General features: G+C 28.0%; 1 protein-coding gene across 6 annotated transcripts in view; it reads left to right on the top strand.

Moving 5' to 3' along the window:
• LOC129972126 (sialin-like) overlaps window positions 1–20,351 on the top strand; it is a 50,947-nt gene that overhangs the window by 18,498 nt on the left and 12,098 nt on the right. For 3 of the 6 annotated variants that reach the window (XM_056086127.1, XM_056086129.1, XM_056086128.1), the window contains 3 exons: window positions 16,414–16,616; window positions 18,962–19,192; window positions 20,135–20,318. In XM_056086127.1, coding sequence (XP_055942102.1) covers window positions 16,414–16,616; window positions 18,962–19,192; window positions 20,135–20,318 — 618 coding nt within the window. Of the gene's footprint in view, window positions 1–9,706; window positions 9,790–12,011; window positions 12,062–16,413; window positions 16,617–18,961; window positions 19,193–20,134; window positions 20,319–20,351 lie in introns of those variants that run through there. The other 3 variants (XM_056086124.1, XM_056086123.1, XM_056086126.1) reach the window with 3 other exon arrangements.

Here is a 20,351-nt window from a genome sequence, read left to right as displayed (position 1 = left end):
TCTGTAAAACATGCCTAAATGAAGCTATCTTAAAATTCGCGGTTCCTCAAAAGATTTGGATACATGCATATCAAATTTCATGAAATTTTATTGAATTAATTATAAGATATCATGTTTTCCATGAATCAACCACACTGAAATATTCATTCTTCAGAAAATGCGTTTAAATATTCTGCTTATATATTAGTTCATTCATATGTACTGGAAACAAATTTAATATTCACTCTTTTTTAACAGAAATTCTAAAAATAAACAAACTACGGCTGAGTAGGTGCAGAGTTAATATAAATGTATCAAATACTATTTTGGAGAATTTTATTTTCAAATATTATTTATTTATCAAATATTATTTTAGTAAAAACAAAATAAATCACACATTTTCGATTAAAAGCACCATTGTTTCCGATTTCATTTTTATTTGTTTATATTATTGAAACTACTGTATATATAGTTCTATCTTACATATATTAAAAGCAAAGTCTGTTTTAGAATCTACAAAGTTAAAAAAAATAATCTGGCAAAGGCATTTTACAACCTAGTCGAATACCTTAAGGAAGGGGAAGCACTATCTATTCATATATATATATATAATGCAGATTAAAAAAGAAAAAAGTTAAGCTTAAAATAAAAACTGAAAAGAAAATAAAAATTGGTCAAACATTGAGAAATTCTATTTCTTACGATATCACTGAATTGAGAAATCTCCCTAACTTATGAAATTGCATTTTTTATAAAGAATGAATTTTTGAATCAGTCTCTAATATTGTTATCTAAACGTTTATTCAAGCAAAATGCTTCCATATCATCAGAAGTACAAATATATAGGTTCATTTGTCCTCTGGCACCCTAAGATGATTACATAAATATCATACAAATATCAATATTTACACTCGAATAAGTTCCTTATTACAAGTTAATTAACATACCTGATCTACGTCTCCTGTCGTCTTGAGACAGATAAAAGCTCTCAACAAGTAATCTATTGTTTACATTTTCTTTTGCAACTGATAGCGGTTATACAAACAGCAGAAATTTTGTGTGCGAGTGCATCACGTTTTCGAATGATGCAAAAACGCCTGACCAGACACAGATTCCAATATTTCTTGCATTGCAGACAGAATGATCATATTTTTTTTATATAACATCAAAAGGGGAATTCGTACAAATAAAGCAATTTAACGAAGATGTGAAATACTGCCTTAATATGAAGTAAATATCGTGTAATTTTTATTAAATAGATTTCAATCTATGCTGAGTTTCCCAGAAAATACTGCAAACAACTGCTAAAAATCTGTTATTATATTGCAAAGAAATTATAAATAGTAATATTTTATAAAAACTAAAAAAAAAAATTGAAATATCTCGTTGTTTTCTTAATCACATAAAATGTATGATGATGCAAAAATAGGCTAAAATAACAGTTAATGAAATATCTCTTGCCATTTTGGTGAATTTGCATTTTGCTTACAGTTTCGTTCATTAACAGATGCCTGCAATTGATCTAAATAAAAATTATGAGAATTTTTTTGGTAAAACAAGAATAAGAAATAAAAATAGATGAATTTTTATGAACAATTATTTTTTGAATGAATAAATCATTTCATTATAAACAATCATTTCCTCATGAATAAGATGATTCGTCTTTAATTAGATGGTGAGTAGTTATAGAAATCAAATGATTTATTAGCAAATGTATCTACTCTGTTCTATGAAAAATACTTAAATGATTTATTTGAAAACCAGACGCTTCACTTGTTAACAAAAATGGTTTCAAAGAGATATTTCAAATTTATATTTAATTTATCAATTTCGTTTCCAACATCATAAACAGAAATAAAATGCCGACTTTAACTTCCTCAGGAAGATCGTCTGATGTTTACTAAAGTTATTCGTTAAATTTGATAATTTTTTAGTGTTAATCGGGTTTGTTTTGTTTATTTCTGGATTTCTTTTCATTAAACTTTTTTTTAAAAATTGACTTTCCGTCGAAGATGAAAAAAAAAAAATCTTATCTTTATTTTTGTAAATAATATTAATAATCATATTATTAAATTTAACTGTAAAAATGATTTTAGTACGGGTAACTAGAATAAGATCCAATTTATTACTAATCATCTATAAATACAGACTTGTAGATCGGCCTGTTTGAAAAAATTTAATTATAAAATCATAATAAGTTTTCCTGGGAAATATCGATGAACGATTAGAACTTATTGAAAAATCTATTAGACTATTTAACAGAATAAATAATTTTGCAACACGAAGTGTATGCGGACTTCTTTTCCATTACTCCATTACTATATGGAGTATATTTTACATTACTGTATAATTTCCATTACTGCATGGAGCGTGATATCGTTTGCTAGAATTTCATTCTTAGACCTTTTACAGATTAATTGTGAGCAAATTAATTATCGTTTGGCTGTTTCATTTCAAAGCTTGTATTGTCCAGTTCCCAAAGCAGCTTTTTCTTTCAGATAAATTGAAAAAATTTAATACTTTTTAGCTTTTTCACCTCAAATGTTTTACATCTTAAAGCATATATTTTGTATATTTCTAAAAGAGGATTCTTTTTATCATTTTTATAATCTCATCCCATGTCCTTTCCGTAAGCAATGTTTCAGTTTAGATGTCGATGTACTGATAGACCTTGAGTTCAAGGTATCTAGTTTGACCTCTGATTGCTAAATTGCAGTAACGCTATAAATAATTCTTCAATATGCTTGAATTTCAAGCGCATTCAGAAATATGAGCTACCTTCACCAATTTTTTTTTCCGCCCTTATATAAAAAAAATCAATAAATAGTTTAAGCAATAGTATATGAACGTTAACTATTTGCACAAAAAAATATTGTGCAAACACTTCCTTTATCAGTGTTAAAATCGTCAAAATGACTATTGACTTTGATAAAACATCATGCCAATAATCATTTCTGTCAATATATGTGTGAACTTATTCAAACAATTGTCATCTGGAAAAATCTTTGTAACATAGAGCTACACTATTTTTTAAAAAAAGCTGAAGTATTCACATGATATCCTGAAAAAAAGACACCGTAAAATATATTAACATATATTATTTTCGAAACACTTGATGTTTGTGAATTTCTAGAGCATATCTACTAAATAAAATTTTTAATATAGTTATTTATCATTTAATTATTGATCGTATATATAGTTAATAAAAAAATGGAACTTAAGCAACTTATCTTAAAAGGGCACAGTTTCTACAAGCTGTCTCTTCATAGTTATATTAAATTTATTTATAATGACAAGCCCTTTATTAAATAACACCTCGGACAGACCTAAAAAAATTTAAACTGTTGGACAACAAATTTTGCAATCGCTTTCGGACTAACTTTCTGAAAAGCTAGAAAACTTGAAACTTAAAAAATAGCTCAGAACTGGATGACAATGCAATATTAAATCACTTTCTTATCTCTTTGTGTGATACAAATTTTGCAATTGATTAAAGACTTTTATTATCGACGGATGGCGCCATGTCAGGTCGTTAGCTCATTGGGAAATTAGTTTGAAATCGGTTGCAAAATTTTACACATACAAAACTAAAAGGTAGATATATTTTTTTTAAATAAAAGAGATTTTAATATGTCGGGTTTTTAAAACGATCCAAAAAGTATAAAACAATTCATTCTAGCCTCATATAGATATATAATTCTAACTAGATCGTCCTGAAAATTTGTGACTCGAATTTTCAAAATGCACAATCACAAATTTTCAGGAAAATCTGTATGGGGCTAGAAGAAATTATTTTATACTCTTTAACCTTTGGTACATTGTAGCATCAGCAAGTGGATAAATATTTTGTAGTTTTAAAAATGTGATATATATTGAATTTCTTTTATTCAAATAGCTATATATATCCTGACTGTATTGATATTCAAATAATAATAATAGTTATTTGAATATCAATATAGTCACTTAACAAAAGATTTTTGCAAAATAATGAAGGAATACTAAACTATTGTGCAACACATTCAGAAATGAAAAATGGTAATTTTCAAGATTTCGATCTTCAAGCTATTTATTCAGTCTTCTCGCTCTCTCAATATATTGATATGATGCCAATTATTAAATAAAAGAACATTATTATTAATCAATTGCAATATTTTCTTTCTTTATATTTAACAAGCAATTTATTCAAAGCTTTATTGTTCTCACACTATACTTACTTTATGCTAATTATCTAATAAAAGATGGTAAAATGATTATTAATGAATTGTAATATTTTTCTTTATTTTTAATACAGTACACTCACGATTATCCGCGGAATTGGGTGGCGCGGCCGCCGCGGATAACAAAAATCCCGGATAAAAAGCTAAAAACGGGTATAGTAAAAGAGAAAACAGTCATTCCAACTTTGAAAAATTGTTTTATGTACAATAAAACGTAAAATAAACAGCAGGAAATGTTTAACTAACGCTTAATATTTTAGTATATCACTCAAAACTAGCCTAAAATGCATTTTCTTAGTGAAAACAGAAAAGTGCTTTGTACTTACGAGAGGCGTCAAGGATACACAAAAAAATGAATACATATGTACTGTTTTAATACTGTAATGTATTATGTAATTTCAAAAGCATAACTGTAAAACTACACCTTTTTGAAAAAATCAGTCATTTGTGTTTGCTTCTTGCTTTGGAAGCATTTTCTCTTTGCTTGGAAGCAAAAAAAAAAAAAAAAAAAAAAAAAAACTTAGTGTGGCACGCGCGGATAATCCGCTCCGCGGATAACTCGCCCGCGGATAATCGGGAGTCTACTGTATTAAATATTTCATTTTTTAACACATCATGGTAATCCAAACTGTTTCTTTTCAAAATTTTCAAGAGTTAATTCCTTATAAAATAAATATCTTTTTTTCCTGTTTCATAACTGATAATTATAACTCTGTTAGAATTATATATTTTTAATATTTATAGAACTAAAACATACTGAGACATTAAAATGGCTATTTTCTACTGACTTTCTCTGCAAGAATTATTTCCAGAACTTTTGAAATCTTGCAATACACAGCTGCTTCTACGGAATGCATTCGTAATGATTCACTTTTTTTTTCTTTCTATCTTGACTCTAAGCGAAGCTGTAGAGGTTTATGCCCTTCGTTAACGTTTAATGTTTTGTTTTTTTTATTAAATGTCTTAATTTTTTCTTCTTAAGAGACCTTTATGGCAACATATATCGTGATTCAAGCTATCCGAATAAAATTGTATCACATCTACAAGTAGATTTATTTAATGGTACCATTAATAATATTAGGATTTGGATTTAGGTATTTACTGGCGCAAGAACTAATAATACTAGGTAAATGCAATTATATGAAAATTTTAATGAGATGCGTCAAATACCGATGGCCATTTATTATATTTTTTAAAATATTTTATTAGTTTATAGAAATATTTTTAGAAGTTTTTAGATTATAGAAATATTTTTAGAAGTTTTTAGATTATAGAAATATTTTTAGAAGTTTTTAGATTATAGAAATATTTTTAGAAGTTTTTAGATTATAGAAATATTTTTAGATATTTATAGAAATATTTAATATTTTTTATAGATGGCTATTTATTATATTTATGAAAACAGTTTTAACTATTTTATTATTTTAAAAATAATTATTTTTTATAGCGTGTAAGACATTTCCTTATTTTTTATAATTAATATATATAAATCAATAAGGAGCAAAGTTTATAGAGAAAGATCGGTTTATATTATTTATAATATTATCGATATCTATATACATTACCTGCTCGATGTTCGTTAATACTTAAAGCACGATCATAGTTTTGAATTTAATCAAGAACTATGATGGAAGTGGTAAACAATCTTTTATTTTATACTCGTGAATTTCTGTATATTGTATGTTAATTCATTAATTCAGGACAATGTGATAGAACAGATTGTATCCACAGAAAATATTTACACTCATAAGATAATGAGCTTTAGATAAAATCCCTTTTAGGAACAACTTGCTTTCAGCTTCAACATCTGTGAATAATTATGAATTCCGAAACCTTGAACAAAGGATGAAGCAACATTTAGGATCTGTGTAGAAACAAAGCATCGCAGAGACCTTATCGATGATAACGAACCGAATTCAGACTTTGCATTGAAATCGAGTTCGAAGATCTAAAGAAGCCTCGTTTATTCATCGATAAATATAAACATGGATATCGATAAAAAATACAATAAAGTGGGCAGTGTTATTGACTGATATTAACTACGTAGTTCCTTTTCAGTTTAATATGTTCCCAGAAATGAATGGTCAGCATTATGTCCAAAAGAAAGAAAAGGGAAATATTTTTATTTTTAAAGTTCCAAGGTGAAATCTATTTACAAACAACTATAGCTTATTGTTTACAAACAGTTTGCAGAGTAAAATGTTTCGTATAAATATTTGAATAAGTATACATTTCATAATATTAAAATTCCGAAAGAATATTTACATATGTACAAGTAAGCAATAATGAAGCCATATCTGGAAAGGAAACTCTGTATAACATTTTACATTATGCAATGACATCATGCTCTTTTATCTAATATTAAGAAGCATAGGAAAATCTAAAATGAAATCGGCATGGCTCATTTGATTTATACTATGCAAAATTAAAATAAATCCATTGTGAAGATGCAAGTAAAAAACATCTTTCACATATCAAATTTGTAAAACCAGAGGTATAAAATTAAGTGTTCTGTAATTGTTTTTTGCTTGCAAACTTATTTTAATTGTAATGATAATTTTTTAACTAAAACAGCATAAATTTTTTATTAAAAAAAACGGATGTTTTCTTTTCCTCACACATAGTCTTTTTAGAATAATAAAATTGTTGAAAATTCTTATTTTCTTTGTTGGAAAACTGCTTTCTTTTATCGGTATATAATTTATTACGTTAATTCAACACATTTCTTAAGGAAAAAATCTATTTATCACGGCCATATCAGTAGAGCTTTCGAAAGAATGCAATAATTATGAATTATTGCACTCTATGAATTTATTTGTAGTCTTTTTTTATTTCTTTAAAACATTCTTTGTTAAAAAATCCCATTATATATAAATTTTAATCAGCCATAACAAAATTTCATACTTAGTTTTTCTAAAAATATGCAGATGAAATTTATTTCAAGTTGAATTAGGAAAAGGCCAATAACGCTCATTCAGTGGCTTCTCTGATAAATTTGAAAACAGTGTTATTTTGTAAAAAATTACAAGGGGCCATACTTTTAAGAAAAGTAAAAGATGATATTACGTTATGAGTTCTGATCTTATATTGGAAATCGAGTCTTCACAAAACATCCTTTAGACTACTACCTCTCTTTATTTTTCCGTAAAAAAGGGCAATGACAGTATTCCATTGGAAAAATAAATCTTTACAATTCCTTTGCATTTTGAACTATAGCTACTTTTTTTTCACTATGAATTGATTACTTTAGCTTGAAATTTCATTTTGAAAATCGCTATTTAAAGAAATTATAATTATATATAATATTAATTATTAATTAAGAAAATTACTTTAAAAGATTATTTATGTGGGTAGATGTTTTTATGCAACTACTCAATTTGTTATATTTTTTTGGTGAAGTCATATAAAATACCCATTTTAAATTTCAACCTCGTGTCTTTTGATTTTTTTGCTATTAGAATCGCTCCTGACAGATAGAAATTGCTGGTTATGTTCTATCAGGGTTCAGCAAGACATTATGATTCCAAACGTTAGTACTTCAAAAGATTTTTTAAAGAAATGATTTTGAAACAGGATATCTTTTTGTTATGTAATCCTTTATATGCGCCATTACAAAATAGTGTCAAGGTACTTGTCGTTCGTTAGAGCAAAATGCTCATTCAAATCTGGGATATAATAAGTGAAGAAGAACTTTTTATTCTTGCAGTATTTGCCGCCATCATCGTTAAATTGAAATTTCAAGATTTTATATCCATTGAAATCATTTGAAATATTTGTCCTGGCCTAAATAGCTATTGAAACAGAACCTTCATAATTTCACAGATTAAAATTCTGTCCCTGCATAGTTACTGGAGATAATTAGAGAAGCATTTATAGAAGAGACAGCTCGTGAATATTTTGTGAACTGAACGTTTTCAAGATAAACTTCATAAAAAAAATAGAACTCCATGATATTTTTATTACCCAATTATATTTTTTATTTAAAATTTAAACATTTTACACCTCAAATGTTGAAAATTATTGATATTCTTCTGTATTTAAAAAAAAAAATGTTTTACCAGCAAATCCTTAAATTTAATAGTTCTGCAGATCACATTCATACAGAAGGCGTATGAATTTATAAATTTTAAATTACCAACAAATCCTTAAATTTAATAGTTCTGCAGGTCACATTCTTACAGAAGGCGTATGAATTTATAAATTTTAAAGTGTCTGTAACCGAAATAATTTGTAAAAAAGGTTTAGAAGGTATGTTATACCTGTTTTTTCTTTTTTAATATTTTTTTTCTAGAAAGTTAATTTAAAAGCTACTTTTTTATAGAATCGAAAAAGTCTTCTGAAAGGGAAAGTAATTTTCAAATTTTCTCATTCTATTAATGTTTTAATTTAGTTATATGACTCCATTGTTGAAACAATCGTATGATTATGGACCTCATGATTTTGAATCGTGGCCAGATTATGAGAAGTCAGCCATCTAACTCTCCGACACACCACGAAGGCACACGGATTTAAACCATAAAACTGAATGACCGGACCGCCGCAACAACAATATTTATGGGAACTGTGGTTGAGTTCTAAGGGCCGTCACCGGCCACGGTACAACCCTCCCCGAAGGAAGTACATCCCGTCATCGATGGGAGGAGTCAGATCCCCCACCTATTAGTGTACCCCTCCAGGTTGGCGAGATCCAACCACCATGCCGGAAGCATCTCATCCTCATTTCGAAGTGCCCCCGGGGGGTTCCAGATTATGAGAAGGGCACTTGCCCTTCCGAAACTTGCAAACCACAATATTAAGAAGGAATTTGATCCTCATTCTCATGTTTAATATGCTTGCATCAGACGACACAATATGATTTGTATTGACCAGCATATACGACCGATCCCTAGTGGAATGAATAAATTTCAAATCCACCAGTGCCGAAGCCGAAATCTTATCGTTTGATAAATATAGCTGTACTCTCCTTGTGAATATGAAATTTCAAAATGATGTTTTTGTTTTTTTTCGTGTCGGATTTTAAAACTTCTTAAAAATACAGGAATAATTTTTGGATTGCATTTTCTTCTAGTAAATGATATGAATCAACCTGGTAATCCTGAAAGTACTGAATTTTTAAAAAGAATTTCTAAATATAAAAATGAGCGGGTCATTGACATATCTAAATTTTTAATCTCTGATTCTCCCTATCACGTATACTTACGAACTTATAGCAATATTCATTTGCACACCACAAACTTCTAATTGAGGCACTGTCCACAAACTATGTGGAGTCCGAAGGCATTTGCACTCTGCATGAATTTATCTCAACCTCATATGCTGACCTTACTATCATAACAACGACCTGCAGATGTATACTTTTTTATCGTTCCCGTGTTCACTTCGGGATTGAGCAACCTTGCTTCTTTCCCCGCCCCCCGTCTTCCATTCTAGAAGTAGCGTTTTACTCTCACTACGAGATAAGGGGCGGAGATTCAGCCACTTCTATAAAAAGATTCTGATCAGAGTATTGTTTGTGTGAAAATGACTATGCTCGATGCTTTCGAAGAGTTATGCCATTTCTTCTGTGGCTGCCTGATTGGGAACCCGAAAAGAGGTGAATATTATTACTTGTTGTAGTTTCGTTTTGGATTGAACGTTATTTATCCTCGTTTAAAAGCGTATGGTTATCTGAATTCAGTTTGAGTGTTTTAAAAACTCAATACTTTTCTCGGATTACTTTTTATATAATTGAATTATTGAAAAGTTGGTATATATGTTCCAAATTATGAACCAGTTCTTAATTTTCTTCATATGTCAATAATCTATTCTATGTGATTCATGAGATTTTATTACTTTTAATTAATATTCTATGTGTGTTGCTTTTTTATTCACAATAAATAAAATTTTCCTAAAATTTTAAAAGTCTTTTTTTTTTTTTGTATTTTTTGCATATGTTTCCAAAAATTTTATTACTGAAAAATATAATCATTATAACTGAAACATTTTCTAAGAAATATATATGTGTGTATTTTTACATTGTAAGCAATTTGGAATTGTATACAATTTTTTAAATGTTTATGAATTTTGATATTTGATGTTCAAAAAAAATTCATGAAACCAAAAAGTTTTGAGTATAAACTATTTCTTTAATAATTTGATTATAATGATTTCCGATTTTGAACATATTACAAAACTATGTAAAAACATAATTAAGAGTAGTAGCATTTATACACTAGTACGACTCCTAAAGTTTTTATTTATAACATTTTCAGAATTCTATAGGTAGTGTGACATGTGGCCTTATGATGATTTAATAAGAAAATTTCATGTTGTAGTAAAATCGTGAGATTTTCAAATTCCTTGGAATTTTTTTAATGTATGAAAAATAGTATTTATCAGATACCTTGAACTAGGTATCTGATAAATACTAGTTTAGATCAGCATATTACAGATCGGTTAGATAATTAAAAACGACTTGCATGAAATCGAATCTTAGACATTTTATGTTTAACCAAGAGATCTCATATCAAGATTTATTAAATTTAGTAGTTCTGAAGTAAATATGTAATTAAAATTCTTTTGTTCCTTACCTTCTATATTTTATTTTGCATATTTTTTTAATATGTTCGACTAATATGTTTATGTATATATAATTATTCTTGGACCTATTCTGTATACCAGATAATTATTTTCAGAATACAAATATTAGTAATAGTTTTTAGTGCAATGTGTTTGAATATAACGCTGCGGTTTCATCATTTTTTGTAACAACTAAGGGCAAAATAAGTATTTTTTTTAATATTTTTAATACTTTGAATATAATTTTCTAAACAATTTCATTCATTCTCAAGACATATAATACATATAAGACATTGATTTACAGAGATAAAAATACACAAAAAAATAAGCCTTCAAGTTTATTTAGCGGAAATAAAAATTCAATTGAGATTTCTGGGTAAATATCAGAAGCTTATAAGTTTATTTAATTTTCTGTAAAGGTTATTTATTTATATGTGTTGTTAAATCTGCATTTAAATTTAGTTTATAGAAAATAAAGTTTTTTTAATTAACTTATAACGATTGTTTTGTATTTCTATAATCATTTAAGCTAACCACAAGCATAATGTTTTGAATTGTACGAGAAATAAGTACTATCTTTTAAAATAAATTAATAAATTCAGAGCTGTACAACAATAAAATTACTTTAAAAATATATATTTAACTAAATAGTATAGTAAATTATTGTTTTATATAATAATTTAATAATAAATTCTTGAAAATCAGAGTGTATAAATTTATTTTGTCTTTTTTTTCATGGCATTTTTCTGCTAAATCTTTTTTTTTTTTACTTATTGAAATTTCAAATTGAAAGATGATTATATTTAAATAGCTTATTATTTACTCATTAAATAGACCTGTAAATAAATAAATATTTTCTGTAATATTAAAAAAGTAAAATAGTAATATGTCGAATGCATAATAGGAAATTTCAATATTTAAAATTGATTGTCAAATGTCATCGACCAAAAGAAGGGAATGTAAATATCTTTTTTTTTTTAGTTTATTCTATATATTATGAAAAAAGGGTAATTCATTCTTTCATTTTATTCTAGATATTACAATCTTTTCGTTATGAAAAATATAACAGATCCTGAATGAATTAAACAAAATTATATAACAGTCTTTTATCAAATATTTCAATCCGAATGAGATCTGAATCACATTATTTTATTGATATTAATTATAACGCATGTCTTTTGAATAGTTTAAATTTTGTAATATTAAGTTAGCGATCCCATATAGAATGTAGTATTTTCTTTTTATACTCTATAACAGAAAGCATTCCAGGGATCTATTGAGAAGGAATCCAACACTCTTCTGTTTAGGTATACTTGTCCTTTATTTTTCAAATCTCTATAGAAAGCAATTCAAGATTTCTAATGAGTAAATTTTAAAAAAAAATTATTATCATTATTAACATTTACCACAGATTGAATACTATTTAAATCTGTTGTTTTGAAAAAGTAAAAAAATATTAAAAATAATTATATAAATTTGAAGCGTTGAAAGATAATTGATGTTAATGATTTACTATTGATATCAATGTTGTTTACTTTTTATAATTATTTATTGATTATTATTATTATTATTTTGAAAATAAGAAATGTCCAAAAACTCTTTCTAACTATGCATAAATATTTTGAAATTATCATAAATATCACTGTTACTTAATGCTTATTAGTTATCTGCTGACTATTACTTAGTTTTATCGTTTTGAAAAAATAAGAAATACTAAAGGAAACTTCAATTATGCAAAATTTAACAGCTTTCAAGACTCGTAAATTATTAGTGGTATTGATATTAATAATTGTTTTGTAAATTACTGATTAACTATTATTTCATCCTATCGTTTTGTGAAAGAAAGAATTGTTAAAAGATTTTAATTGTGCAAAACTTATGCATTTTGAAGTTATTACTGATCTTAATGGCTGTTACTTAATGTTTATGAAATACTGATTGATTGTTATTTGATTCTATTATTTTGTGAAAGTAAGAAATATTTAAAAATATTTGAGTTATAAAAAAATCTTGTGAGTTTTGAAGGTTATTATCATATACAATATGTCATATGGAGTCATATAATATTTGAAAAAAATAAACAAACAAACAATGGTGTTTGGATAAATTAACAAGCTAAAGTGTTCGACTTCCAGTATACTGTCACATTATAACATACTTTTTTTTCTTAATTTATTGTGTAATGAACACGCAATCAGCAATAACTCTTCCTGTTGACTGACTAGATCCAAAATTTCATAAATATTTATATTATTGTCTTTAAGGTTAAACATTTTTTTTTTTTTTTCATTTCAAATTGTTTGGCTCCCTGAGCTTAATTTTCACGTGCTCACAGGCAGAAAAACAGAAAGGGAGCAACTCAATATTAGAACTTGACCAAAATTTGATATATCCTTACAAAGCTCCGTGTCAAAAAAATTATGCCGAATTTCATCCATTTAGCTCATCTCAATTACGCATGCACGAGGGCGGAAAGATATCTGTACATTCTTTAGATGGATTTCGTTTAAAATTAGATAAAAATTTATACTTGTGTTATGAATATTTCACCTATCCAGTTTGAGTTTGTTATTTTGTCCACAAACAGACGTTATTCTGTTTATTTTTATTTTGAGTCGATTACAAGGAAGTGAAACAGTAGTGTGTAATATATTAATAATAATGCAATCATTATGATTATCAATAATTGATTTCAGTTTAAAAATTGAAAAATAATTGATTTCACTTTACATAAGCTGCATTTTTATTACAGAAAAATGTATGAAACTTACCTCTTGTTTTGATTCTATCACAAGCAGCTTGGAGGCCGCAGTGGCCTGGTGGTAAGGTCTCGGCTTCGAAACCGCAGGGTTTCAGGTTCGTGACCCGATTCCACCGAAGGACCGTCGTGTAAGGGGGCGAGAATGACGAGGTCCTTCCCAAAATAGCCCTAGTGTTGCTTTAAAACGGGACGTTAATATAACTAAACCAAATCACAAGCACTTTGTTTTAACATAAAGTACAAATGAATAAAATTTGTTTTGACTTAACCTCATATTTTTGCAGCTGATTTTGTATTGTTAATAGTATTTGGGAATTGAAATTTTATATTCTTCGCAATTCCAATAACGATGCGTCTTTATCTTTGGAATAAGAGCGAAGTGCATTCGCATACTAGGTTCCTCTTATCAAACAAAGATACAATGAGTTACATTTGCTTTCCTCTTCGCTTATCATTTTATAAACATTAAGAGATATATCACGTTTTGCAAGTAGTTTGATTTATTTATCGTATTATATAATGAAAAATGAGTTATTTGTCACGTTTCTGAAGAGTATTACTTGGTGTTTGTATAATTTGATTTCTCTTCCAACAGATTGGATTTTTCCTCTCTTCTTAAGATCAGTTTGTAAATAGCTTATATTTCTTCCACTAAACCAACGTATCTAAATTAAAGTAGCCAAACATGGCGAAAACGCTGGAACATTTCCGATTGCCAATTCTTCAATGCAGATTAAAATGCCTGGTTTTAACATTTAAATAAATGTTTTATATTAAATTTAAAAAGGTTAGTTTCATTTGCTCTCATTAGCTTTTTAAAAATTCCGGTGCTAAAGTGAAATTTTAAATAAAATACAGCTAACGCAATTTAACAAATAATTCAAAATCTACATCATAAACCAATTAATATTATATTCATTGCTCTGTACAGGTTCGTCAATAAAATAATAATATTTTAACCACACATGTTAATTTTTGACTTGATACCCTCTTCGCCAATTTCAGAGCTGTAATCCAAGATATATTTCCTCTTGTATCCCTTAATTAATCTCTTTATTTTTTGGGGGGAGGGGATAGTAAAATAGCTTTTACCCTCCCCTCCCCAACGATTCTTCTGGATTAAATAAGTTTTTAATAACAATTAGATTTGTTCTAAACCCTTGATCTAAGTTTTCCTTTTTCCTCAGTTATTTTTAACCCCTCTTTTTTGTTCAGTGTATTTGCATGAGAGTTTCTTCTCTTTTTATTCAAAATACCAAGGTGTTTTTTTTTTTTTACTTTACTTTATGCAAAGTATTGTTACTGTGATTTAGCTCACTTCTTAGATTTTGATTAAGAATCAAACGATTATAATTAGTTTAATAATATTTGTAGAATTTAATTTTGATTTGAATTTTTTTTCTATTTTTAAAATTGTATCGATTGTACGTTCTAATAACTTTTAATTAAATTTACAATTACCCATTGTAATAATAAATTTTTAAACGGATGACAATTCCAATGCAGTCCTTGAAATTGTTCCATGGGGTTAAGTTTTATAAAATTAAATTCAAATGAAAACAGAATACACTTTCATTTCTGGAACTATTTTCAGAATTATTTCAATATTTGTAACTAATATGTTCATCAGATGAATAAATTCTTTCCCCAGATTCTGTGCTCGTAAAATGTATTTATTATTTTAACCCTTTTTTTTTTGTATTATTGTTTCACAGTTACATGGTAAGTTTTCGAACTTGCATAATTTTCAATTTTTCACACGAACTTGGGGGAAAAAATTCTATAACTTTTTTATTTTAATTCTTTGTGATTGTGTTATGCATAGTGTATTTCTTACGATTGTTCACCGCGTCCCTATAACCCACCGGTACTAAATCCTAGGAACATGAAAGTTAGAAATTAAAGTTTATTAGAGTGTGATTTAGAGCTTTCAGCTCATAAGCTCAAAAAATCTACTCAATTTTGCAAACTCTTTCTCGAACTTAAGTAGATGAATAAAATTTTCTGAATACATCCAAATATTTTACTAATTTAACTTCAAGCCATTCGATTATTTAATAGAGATCGTCTATAATTATGCCAAAATTCCACACAATTTAACAAGTACGACTTTCCAAGTTCTGTCTGTTAAAGTGATCCAATCATGCGATAATACTTTTTTGTAAAAGTAAATGGCTTTTTTAGTACTTATTATTTTTGCTTCTTGAAAGTACGATATAAAAAAAACTCCTTTTGGAAAGAAAAATAAAGTGTGTTTTTTTGATGACGCGATATTTTTGAGACTGAAAAATGTTCATAGATCAAATTGTATGAAATACTCATGTAATAGCCAATATGTGTACATAGTTATAATTATTATTATACCGTTAACAAAAGTATTAGGGAAAAAAAAGGTTTGAGAAAATATCATGAGCTCAACTATGACCAAAAAATTATACTCGGTATTTTCTGTTAACTGAATATCAAATAGACCCTTAATAATGATTAATATAAAATATACCATTTTATAATAACTAATATAAAATAAAATGGTCTAACTAATATAAAATATACCATTTTATAATAACTAATATAAAATAAAATGGTCTAACTAATATAAAATAGACCATTAATGCAATGATTAATAACATATAAGAAGAAATTTGTTTAAATTATTTCATGTGAAAAATTATAATAACACGTTACAAATTCAGACGATTTTATCAGTTACTTTTGCTCTTATTAGCCATCTGACAGAAGTAAATTATAATAAAAAAAGTTTTTAACTTCAAAATTTATATTATTTATTTGAGTTCTTAATAAAATTCATTATTTCAATTTATTATTATTATATCAATTATTTTAAACTGAAAGTTTAAGAATCCCTGAAAGTAGTGATGTTTTATAATGTCTTTATAGGCTATCTTCCAGCTCGATATGTCCTTTCTTTCCTTCTGATATGGGCAAAATGTCTGGAATATGCTCAGAGGGTGTGCCTGAGCGTGACGATTGTCGCGATGATCAACCACACGGCCCTTGACGCCGGCACAAATGACTCAACTTCTGCAGATGATACGTGCGATGTGCCCCAAGGAATCAACGTCACAACGCCAGAAGAGGAGGTAAAAACATCTGCTCTAAAATCGAAAAAAATTTTATAGCCAAAGACTTCTCAAGTTGGCGACACGTAGGAGTGCCGAGTGGTTGCATCACTGAAGAATAGCATGCATATGCATTGCGTTTTAGTAGCCAAATTTTGCCAAATTAAACAAATCCTGCTTTAAATATATTTTATTTCATAGAGTATTGATTATTGGCGTTAAATTTATAAATCATTTTTCTATACTTACTCATCTATTTATTTGACTGTAAGGATGCACCATGGACATCAAGAGTATCTTTGGTTTTAATAGATAGTAGAAATTGCCATTAATTTATTTTAATTATGCTATAATATAACAATAGAATTGAAACTACAATTGAATCCCTTATCTGAACGTCTGATATCTGAAACTTTTTGTAGCGGGTGGGTGGGTGAGAAGGGGGGGGGGATCCGAAAACTGAATCTTCCCAAACAAAAATGACAAAACAACTGAGTTTGATATCTTCAAGCAGTGACGTATTAATATTATATGTACATAAATGCATAAAATCTTAGCAACACAGTTTTTTTTTGCCTTCATTAAATTAATGCATAATAAACAAATTTTATTTTTTAATGCTAGGTTTACCAAGTTGTCATTTTGACCTGATACCAAGGGGCATTTTGACCCCTATGAGAAAAATTTTCTTTAATTTTCTTCAAGAAAATTACTGCTGTATTTTATGTGAATATTTTAATTAATTTTTATTTACATTTATAAGATATATAATCGCAAATATTAACTTTTTCTTTTTTTAGTTTCGGAGGAATGCATATAGTATACCAACTTTTACCGAAGGGGTCATTTTGACCATTCGAATAAATATTGTTGAGAAGACGTACATTTATATTTAAATATGTAACGGCTTGATAGGGAGACGCACATGGATATAGGTATAAATATAGAAATAAGCTTGTGTTAGTAAAATGTATGTATATAAGAAGCAAGAAGACGAAGCCAAAAATCAGTCAGATAGAAGCTATTATAGTTTGTTAGTAAGAAGGCGTGTGAGTCAATGTTTCGGTAGAAGATGGTAGAAAAATATATGGTCTTGAAGACCTAGATTAGAAAACAATCACTTTTTTTTAATAAACAAACACAGAGAAACTGCCTCTTCCTCATACCATGCCTCAACAAATATATTGAAAATACAAAAGTTTTTTTCTACTTTAACTTCATAATAGATAGGTTAATTTACATTTTTTATAATTAAATATCGAAAGGCCTCATTTTGACTCCTTTGGTAGAAATAGATATATGCCAAATCATGGTAAACCTAGTGTTAAAGAAATAAACAATATTTATTCGTCAGTTGTCTAATTATTGAGATATTGGATTACCTGAAATGGGTTTGATCTTATTTAATCTCTATAACTGAAGCTCTACTAAACGTGCGCAACTGTTTTATGAGGAATACATTAAAGCAGAATTTTATTGGAGATTTATTATACAATTGTTGCTTTATTATGTCGTTATTTCTACTTTATTATGCCATTAATTATTTATTATGTTTATTATGCTATTTATTATTATTTCTGTTTTATTGTGCTTTTCATGAATCGTTAATTCTGTATTTTCACTGTAGATTATGCTTCAGATGAAACTTTTAATAATGAAGTAGCATTGTTAATTTTAATCAGGGTTTTTTTTATATAAAAATCGCTAATTATACTATCGAGAAATTCGTATATGAATTAATATGATTGATGAACATATACATACTTGTTTTATTTCCCATATATTTGAGGTAATATGGCCTGTTAGTCCATCCAAATACTTAATGATGTAATTTTAAAAACAGATATTTCTCTGAAATCTAAGACGTATCATCGCTTCCTCAGAATAAATAAAAATTTGAAAGACTTCAAAATGGTGCCATTCAACGGGTAACGATGGGAGAAAAGGGAATTATTGATGAACCATTCCTTGGAATGCCTTGAACACGAAATAGTAGTGTTTTTATTTCGCACTTTAAGCCAAATGTAACAAAACCTCTGGTATTTATTATAGTTTATATTTTTAAAATTTGAAAATTTTGTTTAAGTATTTGTTTTTATCTAATTTTCTTGGAGCAGTTTCTGATTTTCAAAGTAAATCAATATGCTGCAACGAAAAAAATATTCAGGTAGGATAGCCAATAATATTTAATTGCTTGCATATATTATTAAATCCATTCTTTAAAAATAAATTTTGGCTTGCCTACAGAAATGGACTCCAAGAATTGTTTTCTGTTAATTAATGTTTAGTGGATTAAGAAATACGTAGTAAAATTGCATTACTTCTTCAATTATTGTTTTATAATTTTATAATTAATTTCCTTTTAGGGTGATTTTGTGTGGTCACCATCCACTCAAGGCATCATCCTTGGAGCATATTTTTACGGCTATGTGTGCACACAAGTGGTTGGAGGCCGTTTTGCAGAAGTCTTTGGTGGCAAATGGGTGCTAGGACTCTCCATTCTGATAGCGTCATTCTTAACACTCGGCACACCTATTGCTGCCGATATAGGTGTCGCTGCAATGGTTGTTATCCGTGCGATGATGGGAATGATTCATGTAAGAACTAAATTTACCAATTTTTGCTCAATGGTGTTGGGATTGTTAAAATTACGCTATAGGTTTTGCATTTGGTTAATATTTTCCTTCCCCTTTTCCTATCCTGTTTGGAGATAAAAAATTTAAAGAAATGCATGGTTAGTTTTCCTTATAGCAAAGGCGTTGGAACTTATCATGGCTATTAAGTAGTTTTCAGTTATTTCCACTGCGACTAATAGATATTAGAATATAGATTCACAAGAACAATAGATAAGTATACCAATTCTAAAAATTTCCAATGCAAATTTTAATAATTGTCTATGATTTAAACCTGTTAAGAGAACAACATGTTTATAATAAGATATATAAGGCCAGAATTAAAGATTTAAAGAGTTCAAATTCATCTCGTCAGCTTCAATTTTTTTTAAATATTATTTCCTGTGATTAAAAGAATTTGTGCAATACATTTACAGCTCAGTTATGATTGAACTTGGAATATTATATTTATTTTCTATGTGATCTAGATTGCGCAGGAAGAGGCATTAAATGGTTAGACTCTTGAACAGCAAAGAAATTTTAAATTTGATTAAAGAATTATGATTACAAATTTTTCTAGAATATTTATCAATATTCCTTAAACTCAGCTTTTGCAAAACATTGAAAACTTGAATACCATCCCAAAAGTCGTATTCCTTCCAATCATGATATGGTATTTGAATTATAGTCCTGTTTAAAGAAGCATCAAATAAAAAATTCACGTAATAGATTCAGAATATTTAATGTGAATGCAATTTCAAATACAAATTCTACTTTTCAATGCGGATTGAACGCTATTAATCCCACCCAAAGCCCAATACATGCCCCCAGATCATCTTTGATTTTTTTTTAATCCAGTGCTGTTGTGACAAACGACCTGAACCATTGAGCTCTATCCGACTAACGCTAAATACTCCAAATCATTAGGGTGTTTGCATGCCCACAGCATTCGCCTTGTTCGGCCACTGGGCACCGGTGGAAGAGAGGAGCACTCTCATAGCTCTTTGTGTGGTCGGAGATAACATTGGAACTATCCTCACCATGCCTCTGACGGGTTACCTCTGCCAGTATGGATTTGCGGGAGGTTGGCCGTCTGTCTACTACATACTTGGTAAGTATCATTATATTAGCTCATTGCAATTCA

This window comes from Argiope bruennichi, chromosome 6, assembly GCF_947563725.1.
Source record: "Argiope bruennichi chromosome 6, qqArgBrue1.1, whole genome shotgun sequence".
Taxonomy (NCBI): domain Eukaryota; kingdom Metazoa; phylum Arthropoda; class Arachnida; order Araneae; family Araneidae; genus Argiope; species Argiope bruennichi.
Note: the sequence above shows the minus strand (reverse complement) of the source record. Positions and strands in the feature narration are given on the sequence as shown.